Source organism: Orbicella faveolata, unplaced genomic scaffold, assembly GCF_042242905.1.
Source record: "Orbicella faveolata isolate gen_17 unplaced genomic scaffold, um_ofav_v1 contig_25, whole genome shotgun sequence".
NCBI lineage: Eukaryota > Metazoa > Cnidaria > Anthozoa > Scleractinia > Merulinidae > Orbicella > Orbicella faveolata.
Window position 1 is genome coordinate 25,622,518 of NW_028301553.1, and position 15,376 is coordinate 25,637,893.

General features: G+C 40.5%; 3 protein-coding genes and 1 pseudogene across 6 annotated transcripts in view; 1 reads left to right on the plus strand and 3 right to left on the minus strand.

Annotated features, from left to right (window-relative positions):
• Positions 1 to 15,376, minus strand: part of LOC149109651 (uncharacterized) — a 143,795-nt gene that overhangs the window by 72,157 nt on the left and 56,262 nt on the right. The gene's annotated exons all lie outside the window — the stretch shown is intronic.
• Positions 1,768 to 5,905, plus strand: LOC110067443 (phospholipase A2-like). Of its 2 annotated transcripts, XM_089294541.1 has the most exons (4): positions 1,769 to 3,836; positions 3,952 to 4,099; positions 4,756 to 4,868; positions 5,701 to 5,905. In XM_089294541.1, exons 2-4 carry the CDS (start codon positions 3,999 to 4,001, stop codon positions 5,817 to 5,819), a joined length of 333 nt encoding a protein of 110 aa, XP_089150667.1. In that variant the 5' UTR covers positions 1,769 to 3,836; positions 3,952 to 3,998; the 3' UTR covers positions 5,820 to 5,905. The 2 variants fall into 2 exon arrangements, with proteins under 2 accessions (XP_089150666.1, XP_089150667.1); XM_089294540.1 differs by having other exon boundaries at positions 1,768 to 4,099.
• Positions 8,353 to 11,749, minus strand: LOC149109658 (uncharacterized; annotated as a pseudogene).
• The window catches only part of LOC110068546 (uncharacterized), a 63,735-nt gene continuing 56,711 nt past the window's right edge, over positions 8,353 to 15,376 (minus strand). For all 3 annotated transcript variants that reach the window (XM_089293507.1, XM_089293506.1, XM_089293508.1), the window contains exons 6-11: positions 14,607 to 14,631; positions 14,409 to 14,483; positions 13,642 to 13,728; positions 12,247 to 12,357; positions 11,850 to 12,155; positions 8,353 to 9,631 (exon numbers count right to left, since the gene is read on the minus strand). In XM_089293507.1, the coding sequence (XP_089149633.1) occupies positions 11,866 to 12,155; positions 12,247 to 12,357; positions 13,642 to 13,728; positions 14,409 to 14,483; positions 14,607 to 14,631 (588 nt within the window). In that variant the 3' untranslated portion in view covers positions 8,353 to 9,631; positions 11,850 to 11,865. The remainder of the gene's footprint in view (positions 9,632 to 11,849; positions 12,156 to 12,246; positions 12,358 to 13,641; positions 13,729 to 14,408; positions 14,484 to 14,606; positions 14,632 to 15,376) is intronic.

The following is a 15,376-nucleotide window of genomic DNA, read 5'->3' on the forward strand; positions in this document are numbered from 1 at the left end:
CCGGCGGAAGTAGACACCCCTCCTATGGACCCACAGGACCACTGTGATAATGAAGATTGTGCCACTATGTCAGATACCAGGGACCAACCGGACCCACAAGTGGACACTGGTGACTCATCAGTGCCAAATTCATCCGTTCTAGATGTGACTGATATGGCCCCTGAGGAAAGTGACAATTCAGATTCAGAGGAACACCTAGAGGGAGCTACGCGACCTAGAAGGGAGAGACGACCCCCTCGGATTCTGACTTACAGTCAGATGGGGGTACCCGAGTACCAACGTTTAAACCCAGTAGTAAACGCAATTCAATGCCCTCCGGTGATACTTCCCTACCAAGTCATGGCCAACTGGCTTGTACCTCACTGCCGGTGTGTTCACTGCACCCGGCACATCCCATTTATTCCACAGCTGCAGTATATACCACAGCCCATATGGACAAACCAGTAATGAACACTCCTGAAGTCACAACTGATTACTCCGAGTATTAACCATGGACAAGCAGACCTGTTGCTCGCCTTCTGTGACTTACCTCATAAGCGAAATTTGTGTTGGATTTTCCCTCTAGTTACAAACTGTTAAAGACAAAACCTGCGGATAATGGAACTGCCACAATAAGTATTCAGTTTGAAACATGATGAGAACTGACGCTCCCTCCTAACCATTGTTCTTTTTGGTTTTGTATTTCCTGTTATAATGTCGGGACGACATTTCTGTTGGAGGGGAGTGTGTTACAAGTAGAACGTGAGGGACTGGGCCCAGCCCCAGGTTACTTATTATTATGGGATCGAAAATCCCACGCGTTGGCGAGAATAAAAACGAAACGAGGATCGATGAGAAAACGTGTTGTCATTGTAGTTTTGTAGTAGTTCCTGTGCGAGATTGAGTAGAGTGTAACACAAACTATGGCCAGCAATACTTCATCCAGGTTGTTGTTAACATTATAGGCTATTTCACTTATTGTCATCACTAAATCACGAACAACAAGAACCAAGAGTCGGAACAACACCAGTTTTGAAAATGTGTAAAATTGGCCCGACGATGACGGAAGGCTCTCCGATATTTTGCTTCAAAACAATAATAAACTTTTCTCTTTTCCCGAAATTTTTGCTTCAAAAGTCGAAGTAATGTGTCTGCAATATCCTTCCATACTCAATATAAAATGAAACGAAACTGATGGTCTACAAATAGAGGGAAATCATGAGTAATTGAAACGCCATTTTCTCGCTTTGTGAAACGAGCCGCGAAGCGCAGTTTAAACCGGATGTGACGTCATTTTTTGTTGGATGATGCCTATACGAAAATTTCAGGAGTCTTCTGCCCCGCCCCTGGTAAGAACTAAAGGGATAACTCATCCTTTGACCTATGTTTGAACGTAAAAAAGATGGCACCATTTATTAACATATTCGACATAAATCTTTACCTTGCCGGGTCGACTCCGACATCCTGAAAAGAAAGTTCAGCCTTTACGTAGCCTGCGTAGCAAGCGTTTCCGTGGGGTTTGGAAGCAAAGAAAGACCGAGGAACGGGATTTTTGGTGCTTTGTCTGCGCGGAAAATGGGGCGAGAACCAAAAAAAAGAAAGAGGGGGTGGGTGAGGGGAAGGAAGGAAACGCTTGCAGACAAACCCCTAGATTTTGAAAACCTCCGTTCGCCAGCGAACGGAGCTCGTGATTGGCTGGGCTAGACCAATATTGTTGACATGTGTCGATCAAAGGTATTTTAATACCTTTGAGTGTCAAACAAAAGGGGAAGACGCGTTCGAAGCTTGGTTACAAAACGCTTTAACTTTTCTCGCTGAACGAGAGTTTAGTCGTCAGCTTCGACAGTACGGTAGAAATCCTGTAGTGCAATGCCGACGCTTTGGTTTTTCGAAGCCTGCACATTATTGCAGAAGCAAGCGTGACACAATTTGCAGCTGTTCCTTTAATTCTAACATCACTTTCTTGAATGCCACACGCGCCAAGGACGAGATTATAAACCACGGGACAGAAAATTGGCACTACTGCGTGGGAAAACCTAGTGATTTCGTCTGGCTTGTTACATGGCAACATGTTGTCGTAGGTACTCTGACATTTCATTAGAAGCATTTTTGTTGACAGCATTTAGAACCTCTGGATACAATTCTGAATGATTTGTTATAGTGTTAGCTGCGGCATGCAAGGTTTTTGTCACATATTTGCCTTACCAAAAATTTAGTCGTCTCGTCGCGGGGAATTCTTACGAGGAAATTTTATAAACAACTTTGACTTGGAGGCCGCCTAGGGGAAAGATTATCTTTATTCAGATACTGGTCAAGATTATCGTTATTTCCCCTCTCAGATGTTTGAAGCCTCTCCTGCCCAAATTACAAAGTTTGCCGAGAAGACTTTCCGTTGTTTGTTTTTGCTGCAGGCGATAACACTCGAACAGATTTGCGGATCTGGCGTTTCCAGCAAACGCTTCTTTACTGGAATTGCCTTTGTGGGAGTTGACTTGCTAATTTTACCTTGTATCGATTCCTGGACGAATGAATACAGTGATCCAAGATTTCGAATCCTGCGAGCACAAGGATTACTAACGCGACTGGAATACTTCTCACATTTTAACTTTCTGGCAGATTTGTGCTAAAACTTCACCCTTGCAGTCCTTCCTTTTAGACGGATTGAGTAGAAATATAGCTTGATTATAAATTACCAAATTTAATTCATCGAGATTTCTCCGTTCCCACTGTGCGCTCGTTGTTTCAGACATATTTTGACAAGTAAAGTTTATTTTGGTTCAAAGTTCACTTCCGCTACGGAAGGCCGAAGATCTTATTGGTTAATTTATGACAGCCCACGACAGCACGAAATCTCAGTGTGCGCACTCAGGCATGAAAGGCCAAGTGGGCGGTTTTTAAAATCCAGGGGTTTGTCTGCAAGCGTTTTCTTCCTTCCTTCCCCTCCCCCTCCCCCCTCTTTTACTCGCTCCATATTTCGCGCCGTAATTCTTTGCTTCCGAACCCCACAGAAACGCTTGCTACGCAGGCTAGCCTTTACGACGAGTCTGCGGTATTGCTCATTGCACGTGACTGAGCTTTGATACGAAAGATGCTCATATCAAGAAGAAAATAAAAATAGTAAATATAATATTAAGAAATATTTTAGCCTCATTAATCCTTCAGTGAAGCCGCTTTAATTTTCGGTAAAATGAGCGCACTACTCTGAGCGACACAACCTGGGAAAACGAAACTTTGCTAAATGTCAGCAAGCTAATCATTAATACTTTCTACGGCTTTCTATACGGCTTCAGCATTTTCTTTAATTTTGCGATTCAATAAAAGTTCGCGAAACCTCCTCTTAGGAAGAAAAAGAAAGGGAAAGAAAAGCTAAATTGTCTTTAAAATCGAGAAGACACATTTTGGGATAATTCTAGTAAATATAATAACCTCATCAGGCAATCAATCAAAATTATTTCTAATCCAATTAATCCTTTATCCTACAATTAAACGGGGCGTGCGAGGCCGTTTATGAATATAATGGTTATTAAGGAGATGAAAAGAAAACATTATTTGAGTACAACCACCAAACAACACTTTACGAATCTTTTTTTTTTTTTGCCAGTTTGATAACACATCTCCGCAAGAAAAAAAAAACGCCAAATAAACGTGGTGGAAGTATAACTGAAAAAAAAATCATAGTTACCTCAAATAATTTTTTCCCGCGTGCACACACACTCAAAAAGTTCCTGCGCGGACCTAAGAGCCATAGACCTAATGATGCATATTTTTGCATTTGATTTTTTTTTCCTTTTTCTGCAACCATGATACGGACAAGAGGGAAAAATTCAGCGCCCTTGATGCCGCCGACACTGAAGCAGGTATGTTGAAAAATACACGTATTTAAGATTAAGAACAAGATACACTGTTTGGGGATTTTCCTTTGCTTTGTAGAGCCTTAGCATTTCATTTCTTTCTCTCTATAAATTTGACCAGGCGGATTTCCGCTGCGGATAAAAAGAAATCTTTTGCAGTTTGGCCTCATGATCTTGTGTCAAACAAAAAGGAACCCTTTCGACTATAATGGCTACGGCTGCTACTGTGGACTAGGAGGAGGAGGAGAGCCTGTCGACGACATCGATGAGTAAACACAGCATCTTTAATAGTTTAAAAGCTACATTTATGTTTTAACCGATATATAATTGTTTTAGAATTGACACCTTCTGCATTAATTTATTGGGGACATTCTGATTGGGTGAAGATAAATAAAGTGCTGCTTCCTATATTCGATTTCCTAGAAATTATCACCCGAAATTCAGCTAAAGCGTGAGAACTTTTGAAGGATTTGAGAACGAAAGGATTGTGTTTTAACAAGAGGCTATGATCTGGATCATAATCTCTTAGTTTTAAGTAAATACCTGAGTTGGGGATGAAACTTTTCAATACCTGATAGAAAAGGATAAGTTGAAGAGAATAATTAGTTGATGAACATCCAATATTTATGATTTTGTCAAGGTTTCCAAATTACCCATTAACCCAAGTATGGGAAATCGACCGTGATAAATAAACGCTCATGGAGAATTCTCTGTCGTCTTCTATGAGTGCTTCGAGGTGCGAAAAAACACAGCGTAGGGACGTTTACAGAGGTTTGGGTCACAAGGGGTTGAGGGATTTCAGTTTGAATCTTAGATTTAACACGAATGACCAACGATAAACCTTTCCAAAGGACAGGTAAATGGTTCTAAGCAGCATCTTGAGTTGGAAGCTTAAGGCTCTGATTTAACGTGACTGCTGTTGCAGGTGTTGTCAGGTTCACGATGCATTTTACGATCAGATCAGACATGAGGAACTCTGTACATTAGATTCGGATGTTTACCTTAAAGGATACAAACGGGAAGGATGTAGCGGATGTGGTATGGGATCTCGTTAACTATTTACCAGAGGGACCCAAACGGCGTTAGGGACTTTCATTTTGCACTCTGGAACCCTAGGTTTTAGAGCCCTAAAGAAAAATGTCGATTATCGTTCCCACAGCCTTTAAAGCAATGCAATGAAGCTTTGGAACATTACGTATTTAGTCTTGGAGGTCTGAAGCTCATTTGTTAAACCCCTAAGCCTCTTTGGGAACCTGTTGTTTTTTGTCTTATGTACGGGTGAATAGGAGTATGTGAATTTGGCAATCTGCTGAGTTTTTGCTTTTGGCCATGCAGTCGATCCGCAGATGCTATTCTCAATAAATCACAATACGAAAAACGTCCTTCCTGCACTTGCAGCGCAGTGCTTGAGCAACTACGGTAAGCTTGCAAAGGCAGCCATTGTGGATCAATGTTGGCAATACATTACTATGTTAGTGTAAGAATATCCGCACTGACTGCATCCATCATAAGCAACCATTCCAGTCGTTGGAAAGCTCAGGCTATATATATATTCATAAGAGTTGCAGCTCAGTTTGGTGCTATACTGTCTTTTCTTGCACTTTGTCATAAATTAGCTCGTATGTACTGTTGGAAGTTCGAACAGCACTGCATTTCCGTTTCGGCTTAAAGCAGCTAGGCTGGTTCCATTTTTTCAGCTTACAAAACGAACACTGTGCATGTAAATCACTGACTTGCAATTGGCCACCTTCAATTAATCTTGAGAGTTTTAAAATGGTTTATTCCCGCTTGTAGAATCATAATCCTAGAGTCTGTGCGATGGTTGTATCTCTGAATGTCTAACTATTCTTTTTCTTTATAAATGTTTCAGCCTCCTCCAATGACGCCTGCCAGATGGCCATCTGCAAATGTGACAGCGTTGCAGCCAAATGCTTCGCAAAATACAAGTACAATTCGGAGTACAAACGCTACCCACAAGAAAAGTGCTAATAACCAGCACAACAATCTCTCACTTCAACACCATGTAGTTTTTAGATTCTTGTTTTGACAAGGTGAATAATAAGTGAGTCAAAGTGTATTTCGGTTTGTTTAATAGAACGGTTCCTCCCAAGGTAACAAGGTAATACAATGTGCTGGAGCAAATAACAAAGGCGTATTATCACAGGTTTTATTTCTTTATTTTCCATTTTTTTTTTTTTTCGCCGATTGCCACCAAATAGACAAATAAACTAGATAAAAAGATTCCAAAGAGGAAAATAGATCAGGTATGGAAGCAGATTAATCTAATTCACCAAATTTTACCATGTAAAAGGATGTCAAGAAAACAAAATTACTACTCTGGTGATATTTTGGACCTCTTAGGGACTGTGCAATAATTACCTGAAGGGAGGGGGGGAGGCTGGGAAATGGGTGAAATATGCCCCAAAACTAAGTCATACCCCCCTCTCATTAAGCAAAAATCAATTTCAACCCCCCTTACATAATGATAATATTAAGGCTAATCCCCCCCCTTGAAAAAAGTCTCCTCCCATTGATTCCCTCATACCTAGTTTACCTGTTGGAGTTCTTCCCTCGGTACAAGCATCACTTCAAATGACTCTTCGACGTATGTCGAAGAGTCATTTGAAGAGTCACCAGAATCACTGGACTCTGAACTTGTGTCGTCTTCGCACGAATTGGGAGATTCCTCATCTTCTATAGCATCTCTGGCACTAAGGTTTCCGCGTGAGTGGATGAGAACTCGATCAATCAACTCAGCCTTGCTTCCACTTATCTTATAGACTACAAGTAGTCCCTCTTTCGCTTAGTCCGTTGTGCGTGACGCGAAAGAAAACTGCGAGAGAAAAATGACCGCGCGAAATCCTGGCGGCGAAGAGTGCGCCCCTCGCCCACAGGATTTCGTGCGGCTATTTTTTTCTCGCTGTTTTCTTTCGCGTCATACACGACAGACTAATCGAAAGGGGGACCACTCGTAGTCTACTTATCTTAAGACCTTTTTGTTTTAGTGCTACTTTTGCAACTTTTAATTAAAGTTTCTTGTTTCATTAAATCCTAGTGCAAATAAAGTAGCACTGTTTTAACATATAAAACAGAGGCATTCCTCTCCTACTGCATGACAGATAGGAAAACAGTTCATAGATCAGAACACCGTAGAGTTGATAAATTTGTCAGTTTTATTCCAATGTTAGTATTTAAATTTGAACTCTAATAATAATAACCCCTCCACTACTTTTCCAGTTTGCAAAAAGGAATGAAAAAGTGATGCTTCCTCCCCGTATGTATTAAATTTTACATCCACCCCCCCTCTCTCTTGTTGTCATTTTCTCCTATGCCCCCTCGTTTAATTTTCCAACCCCCCCGCCCCTCCAGGTAATTATTGCACAGTCCGTTTAAAAATAGAGAAGTGGTAGTCAGGAGCTAAAATTGTAAGATAGTGGTTTGACATTGACTATTTTTTGATGCTTTGTTCAAGACGTTTCGGTTGGTGCTTGAGCCTTCAGCTGAAAAACTAACGTTAGTACGCTTGGTTAAAAACAACAGCACGTCGAAAGCGCGCTGATGAAAATTCAGCGTGAAGTTTCAAGAAAACGTAGCGCGAGACTTATGCGCATGCCAAAGACTTATAAACTTCTGAGATGACGATGTGCATTTCCAGATTGCGCATCCTTTATTGATATCCAAGCTTCCAAGAAGAGTCGCTCGTGAAAGTTAGCCTTGTGTCCAACAACTATGACATTTCCAAAATCCATTTTGTGGTTGTTTTCGTGGACATGGCAGGAGATCTTGGAGACATGATCGAACATAGAAACAGCCCTTTTGTGTTCTGTAACCCGAGTTTTCAGTGATCGTTCAGTTTGACCGTAGTATACAAAACTGCAGTTGGTGCAACTGATTTTGTACACTGTGTCAGATTGTGGCCGGTCAACCTTTTCTGGGCTTTCGATGGCGGGAACAAACTGTTCATAGTTCGTAATGGTTTGAAGGCGACTTTGACTCCAAGATCTCCTGCCAAGATCTCGCCTCGCGCTTCACGCACGCGTTCGTGTATCGCGCTAGACCCCGCTAATCCGCCTGTTCTGAAGGCTACCCCCCCCCCCCGCCCCTGCCGAATCCTGGTTGGTCAATTCAATTTTCAAGCGCACCAGCCGTACGCAAGGGTTAGGAGTGTTTGTACAACGCTGGTGGGCTCTCCCAGCTACTCTGAAGGGCGTGAATACAAATTTCTCGCCAAAAGCACTGACAAAAGAACAGTACAGACCTTCGTCAAAGTATTGTCTATAGTTACGCCCTCTCCCTTTAAACACAATACTCCAGGGGAATACTCCAACAATACGATTTCCATTGGAAGACGATAGAACGCGCGTCTGTAAAGGCTGCTCACTTTATTTAGCCATGGAAATATGGACTTTTTACTGTTCTATCGTAATAACAATAATAAACTGTATTTTAAAAGGTGTCTTACAACTTTAGCTCAGGAACCTAATTGGGGATGAAATACCACAAATATACATTAAAATAATGATCGTTTAAAAGAACAGCTTTATTTCCGTGTAAAAATAAATATTAAACTAAGAAACGAAAGGTGCTAAGCATCATCACTAGCTATTAAAAAACTCAAATTTAAAATAAATACAAAATTCATTAGCAATGGTACAAAAATTTGGTTAAGACTATTTACATTTATACAATAATTAAATGAACGCGCGCACTCTGATTGGTCAATCAGCTATGGTTTATTGTGCCAGTAAACTCATGGAAATTTCGCGTGCCTTCTGAATTATTATATATCGAAGAATTCGTAAATCACTCGCCTGCGGTTCGTGATTTACGAATTCTTGTCGTGTTCTTCCAACATCCTGCGTGGTTTATCATCCTACAAACCATAAAAACTTGTGGTCTATTGCTTAAATAACCAGCTAAAATTGGTTTTGTCGATTTGAAGTCATCAAATGTAAAGCAGTGCGCTGAAAGCACTGGACGTAAAACTTCGAGCAAATTACCGATACAACATGTTAACAGAACAGGAAGCTTTCCCTGAAACAGCTACAATAACCCATACATGCACCGTCCCTGTATTTATCGGTTTTGCTGGATTCGATAATCAACTGTAACTTTTCACTATCGAGCTCAACATTTGAGCGAATTAGTTTCGCGAGTTCATCAAATCTAAGATAAGCTGCGAAGGCCAGCAGGCATATTACAACAGAACGAATATTATATAAAGAAGCCATAGACAGGACTTGAGAATTAACTAATTGTTCCAATTGAGAAACGGTCACAGGCTCCTTCTTGGAAGTAAGGTGGGCCAAAAGACGCTGTGCACCAGCGTGGACATCCTTCACCAACGGGTACTCTAACGGAGAAGGCTTCCCAGCCAAATGGTGAATCCAAGCAATGCTATATGTACAGCGCACTCTATCGGAGAAGCCGTCTTGTCATCCGACATCAAATGACGCAAATAGAGAGCGAGGTGGTAAGGAGACGCAGGAACAACTGGCAGGTCATGATCACGGGCTCAAAGTTTCCATCTGGCGCATGTTGCAGAGCACTTGGTTGTAGTGCTTGTGGCTATTCCCGCCAAAGTCACATCAGGAGGAGAGTTGGCTGAAGCTGTTAAATGATGATCGTCCAGAGGAATAGGCTTGACAACATGGTTGACTTGAAAACATGTACAAAAAATAGAAAAGAAAGAAAAAGAAACGCAGATGGCCAAACAAAAATAAATCGAAATAAATAAATCGGTTAATTCAAAGGAACGAATGGTATACAAAAACCACAGAAGTCCATAGAAACGCCCACTCCTAAAAGAGAAAATAAAGAATTGGTTTAATTGGATATACATGTAACAATGTCAGACTATCAAATGTTGCGGATGTAATTAAAAAATTAATTGTGCTCGGGAAAAATTATACTGCTGTCGTCTCAGTGGAACTTCTTTCTACTAAATATGCTAAGTAAACGTACAGGCAGTCGGTAATTGTACTATGGATATTTTTAGCCAGTAAAAGTACTGATTGGTGATTGTACTATTGTAGTGGTATAATATTCAGTAAAATTACTAGCCATAGTCGTATGATATTCTGTGAAAATACTGACAACCGGTTATTTCTACATTTTGTGCATACTCCAAGCGTGGCAACAAATCTAAACTTACTTAAACTAGCCAATAACAGAAAGATACACTAATTTAGAAGTGTTAACAGTAAACTCACATGCTCGACTTGTTTGTTTAATTCTCGTTTCAAACGTTCAATGATAAAACTCTCCTTTACTTTGAGTTTAGAATAACTCTTAGCATATTCAAGAATTTTGAAACAAGAAACATAGCAATTGTCTCGACAATTCTTAGGAGATATGCCCAAAAATGCATGCAATAACGAATAGAGCAGATTTGACAAAATTTTGTTGACGATGTCGACGGATTTGACGAAATTTGTCAATCTGTGAAATTTTGTCAAAAGTGACAAATCCGACGAAATTTCGCCAAACCTGTTGAGAATAGAGATCACTTGACTGGTAGTGCCCCAGAAAGTTGACCAATTTGGCGAAAGTGACGAATCTGACGAAATTTCACTTAGGCCCGGTTCATACGTCGCATTTCTGCCGTGTCGAATTCAACGTCTGAAATTCGACGTCTGAATCGGCTGCCGCATTTCTGCCGCACGTTCGACTGGTCTTGTCGCATTATCCGACAGAAATGCGACACCGATTCAAACGTCGAATTTCTGCCGTGTCGAATCTAATTCATACATTATGTTAATGTATTGAGCATGCGTAAATTTGGTCCCGTCAAAGAGAAAGAAGAAACTTGGCTATTCTCGACCCAATGCAACCTGAAAATATTGCAAAACAAACTGCTACATTGTCAGCCTTCTCCTTCTCATTCCATTGGCGGACAACTTTTCGCAAAATTAAAGTCCTTCGTCCCTCAGTATCTCCGTCCGCCATATTGAATACTCTGCGTTTAAAACTTTTTCCGCTGACCGACATACCCGACAGTATTAATCCTGAATTAAATTCGACACAAGTGCGACGTATGAATCGTCAGTCGCATTTCTGCCGCACTTAATTGAATTGAATTCGACACGGCAGAAATGCGACGTATGAACTGGGCCTAAGCTTGTTGACAAAATTATACAAGTGAATGGAGATCACTTGGCTAGAAGAGCCCAAGAAAATTGACGAATCTGACGAAATTTTACCAAGGTTGTTGACAAAATTATACGAAAAAAATAGGATGACTCAAATAGACAAGCTTTCCCTTCTACTCGAGTGACACGCTTTTACAATAAGGTAAATACATATCTTTCCGTTTCATAGGGTAACAGGCTTTTACATGAGGAGAATACATGCTGCTTTCCCGTTCGCCTATTGCTTTCCGTTTCTCTCGGCTAACTCGTTTTACGAGGAAAATATATGCACAGCGTTCTGCTTTACTTGGGTAACAGGCTTTTACCGTGAAGACAAGAGAAATACATACTGCTTCCTCTTTCGCATGGGGCTTGGGCAACATTCATTCGTAACGAGGGAAACATTTACTGGCGAAATTTAGGCAATTTTTGCAAAATATGCTTGGACCGTCTCTGATAAGACAATTTGCATAATCTTCGGAAAAATCGTCAAATCCGCCAATACGTTAGGAACGTATCTGATGAGAGATAATTTACCTAGTTATGGCAGGCGAAAAGTCGCCATTACTCTGCCAAGCTGATTTGGCTTTGACAAAATGACAAAAATTCGCCAAAATCGTCAAATCAATGAACGTTCAATCAGTTTGACGAGAGTTTATTTTCGCTACTTTCGCAAGTCGGTAGAAATTCAAGAACGTTTGGAAGCCTACCGGCGAATAAGTTTTTTGTTGGAAGGAAATTACCAAGTAAATATTACCTGCGTGCCTTATTAGAAGATGTTTCGACCATGTTTTCCACAAAATATTTGTAATCAAGAGCAGGTTTTGTGTGATTTATCTAGGTGACTTATTTACAAGACCTTACAAGGATACTGAATAAATATACCTACCTTGGAAGGGATGTTCTTAGTTATGGCAAACACAACAAAATTCTTCCGCCAGGTCTTTTCGACGAAACAAACGGTGACACAAGGCATTATATAACACCGAGAACGTTGCCCTTTCGCCTTCAGCTCGTTTCCATTTCAGTAACATTGCATAAGCCTTTTCACTGTATTCCTCTTCCTCTTTACTTATAGCATCTAGATCTGCTTCCGTCATGCTCAACCGACGTCCAAGCTTCTTCCAGTCCTTAGGAATTTTCTGTGCCAATCCTTCCAAGACTTCATCCTCAGGTCTACCTTCTTTAATCTCAACTAAATTGAAAATAAAACAGCATAGTCGTAACAGATCTACCCTTTATTTTGGACTCAACTCATTCAACGGTAAACTGAAATGATATGTTACCTTCAGATTTCTCCGACATCACGCCAGTACCGTCAGAAGTTTCACTACTCCAATGTGGTACTGATTTTCCATTTCGTTCTACAGTTGAACACTGATCTTTATCAGAAGTACCTAGAATGGTGAGCAATACTATTAAAGCGCGCAGCGCCTTACCGTAACCACCCGACAAATGTTTTTGCAAGTTAGCCAATCAGAGAGCACAAATTTGTTTGTTATACCTCCCAACTCAAATACGTTCTCCGAGTGGAGAATGTGTCAGGTGTCGTAGGTCAAAACTCACTAACTCCCTAACTCCCCAGGGAAACAACAACTTGAACTTTCGACTCGAACGTGATCAAGTCGTGCTCCTTGAAACCGCGGCAAATTTGTGAGCCAGCCGGCGTCAAGCAAACGATTTTTGAGTTGGGAGGTATAACAAAACACTTAATGACTGGACCCAAGGGAAACATTGAGTTTTGTTTCTCGATGTTCCCCGAGGCAAAGTCTCGGGGAACATTGAGGTCGAGGTGCTTATTGACGTCTCCGCCTATTGCGCGCAAAGGCTACAACTGAATATTGACCAATATTGGGTTTCTCTTCCTTTGTTGTCTTAAGGTTTTGCAGATTTCCCTTTTGAGTATTTATTTAGCTTAACCGAAGGTTACAGAAGTGTTGTAAAGAAAGATGTTTAAGGCCCCTTCCACACTACGCCAGAGAAATTTGAAAACGGAGTTTCACTCTGAAACCGTATCACATGTTTGCCGCCCACACTAAGTCGGAGGAATTTAATAACGCAACAATCACCGGCCACTTTGGATTTGTGTTTGACTTCATCATTTTTACAAAACTCCGTTTTCAAAATGTTTTCCGTCCACACTAAAACGCAACGCCTGCGTTTTCAAATTCCTCCAGTTTGAAGAGCGTTTTCGAAAAGCTCCGTTTTCCTGACGGATTAGTGTGGACGGTAGGCCTAACCGTAGAAATAAAGCTACGTTTTCAAATTTCTCTGGCGTGGTGTGAACGGGGCTTAAGTGACTGCTTCGGAATTTGCTACATGTTTATTCATTATTGTAGCTAAAACGTCGCAGGCCGAACTATACTAAAGACGAGTTATCCGTCTAGGTATAAATTGACGAATAATTCGTCTAGTGTTTAATCAATAGGCTGATTTAGCAAGAGAACGGGAACGTCAATTGACGACGGCGCGCGCAGTACAAACATCCAAATATGGTCAGATGACGACTGCAGGGCGCGCGGAATTTGACCATATTTGGGTATTTGTACTGCTAAATCAGCCTATTACGAGGGTTACGACGGGTTCTAGAACCGTCCGTTCTAATCCTAAGAAGTCTAAGGATGGGATCATTACTTTGGATTTATATCTCAATGGTAAAATTAAAAAAACATCACTTTTACCTAGAGTGTGGTTAGGCCTGAATTCAAGACGTCTTCTGCTGGCCCAAGATAGTGCTTTTTCTTCCCTTCTTCGTTTTACATAAGTACCTAAATTAATCAATTGCAAACGTTGACAATTGACTAAACAGCGAATGAGACCAGGAACGTACTAACGCTGCACTCGCTGCATATGTACCGTATGATAGTATTATATTGCTAATCAAAAAAAAAAACATAAACACTGTCAATGCAGTTAAATAATATGTTGAAAGGATTTTTGAAAAACAGTAGTAGACTTGTTTTTAAATGCTATTTCTTTCTGTATATTTAATTTTTCTTCTAGAAGTATGAGAAAACTGTCGAAAGAGGGCTTTTTGTCGTGAAGGCAGCTGCAGTATATAGAAAATTTCGGAATTAGAATCACATAGTTGAAAGAGTATCTATGTTCTGTTCTGTCGAAAACATCGACCAAAGCATCCCGCGTGAAAGCCTTTAGGCTTCTTGATGATCAAAGATGACATCAAAATGTGGTAACAACAAAAAAACGTGGCACAGGACCCGTTAGGCGAGTGTGTCACTGATGTTCTTACAACATTTTGACGTCTTCTGATATCAATTACTGATCAGACGCACGGCAACATGGAATCTGTCTGTTTTGAATAGTGAAGAAACAAGAAAAAACAAAGTTTAAGACGTCATCTATGCGTCTGTCCTCCAATTGATCATAAGTAAGAACCAATCAAAATGCGACGTTTTGTTTTGAATTCTGATTACAATGTATGACTCACTGATATGTTTTAAACCCCTTGTGCGTCTGCTTGAAGGTCTTGGCTTTGTTCGCTTTACAGGCGAGTCAGAAGGACCTCAGGAAGAAATAGAGAAAGGATGCATGTTATATTTGCTCAAGTTTGGTGCTTAAAGAGAATTGATGCATTAATTTATCAGCAGAATTTTATTAAGAGAGTCACTATAAACAGTCAGCAGACCTCTCTTTGATGGTGGTCTGGTGCTCTGAAAAAGAAAAAATCACCGAATTAACATGTTAGGCAAAACGAATGTTTAATCCATCAGATACCGATACATCAAATACTGGTAGCGCACAAACTGCCACACAGAAAGAAGGGTCAAAAGGAATTCACGACGAAGAAAAAACGTATAAACGGTCAACTCAGACCTTCCTTTTCAGGAATGTGGCTTTTGCTTTCAAAGATAACGAAAAAAACAACCGAGGTAACGGGGTAAGGCAAAAACAAAAGTACTAACAGTCAGAAAGGCATACGGCATACGGAAAGATATTACTGTCTTGTTATTCTGCTTAGGACCTCAGCCATGCAGCAAAACAGAGAAACAAATGTAATCTACACCCACTGCTTACTCTCTTTGGTAGTGACAGGTTACTATGATAAATTCATTATATTTTCTGATGTTGTAACGACATGACTAACAGTAAACACCCCAATTTTTGCTACTCCTTCCGAAATAAATTTGCACTTGATTTACATACAGTCAAACCCCTATTGATTGGCCACCCTGAGAGAAATGGGAGGTGGCTGCATCAATACCACCCTGCGAGCAGAGCTTCTTTTTGATCGGTACAAAGCATATGTACCGTAAAAAAAAGACACTGGTTGCAGGGTGCATTAATACAGGTTGGCAATTTAATGGAGATTCGTCAGAAATTAGAAGGAGGCTTTATAAACTGAAAAAGAACATTGTAAACATTAAAAAGTTGTATTGCTATCTATAAATGAAAATT

Bases quoted from the DNA above. Each gene is read 5' to 3' on its own strand.
- LOC110067443 (XM_089294540.1), top strand. From the start codon at position 3,999: ATGATCTTGTGTCAAACAAAAAGGAACCCTTTCGACTATAATGGCTAC. The intron at 4,100-4,755 runs GTAAACACAGCA...CTGCTGTTGCAG, and splicing joins CCTGTCGACGACATCGATGA to GTGTTGTCAGGTTCACGATG. The intron at 4,869-5,700 runs GTATGGGATCTC...TAAATGTTTCAG, and splicing joins GGAAGGATGTAGCGGATGTG to CCTCCTCCAATGACGCCTGC.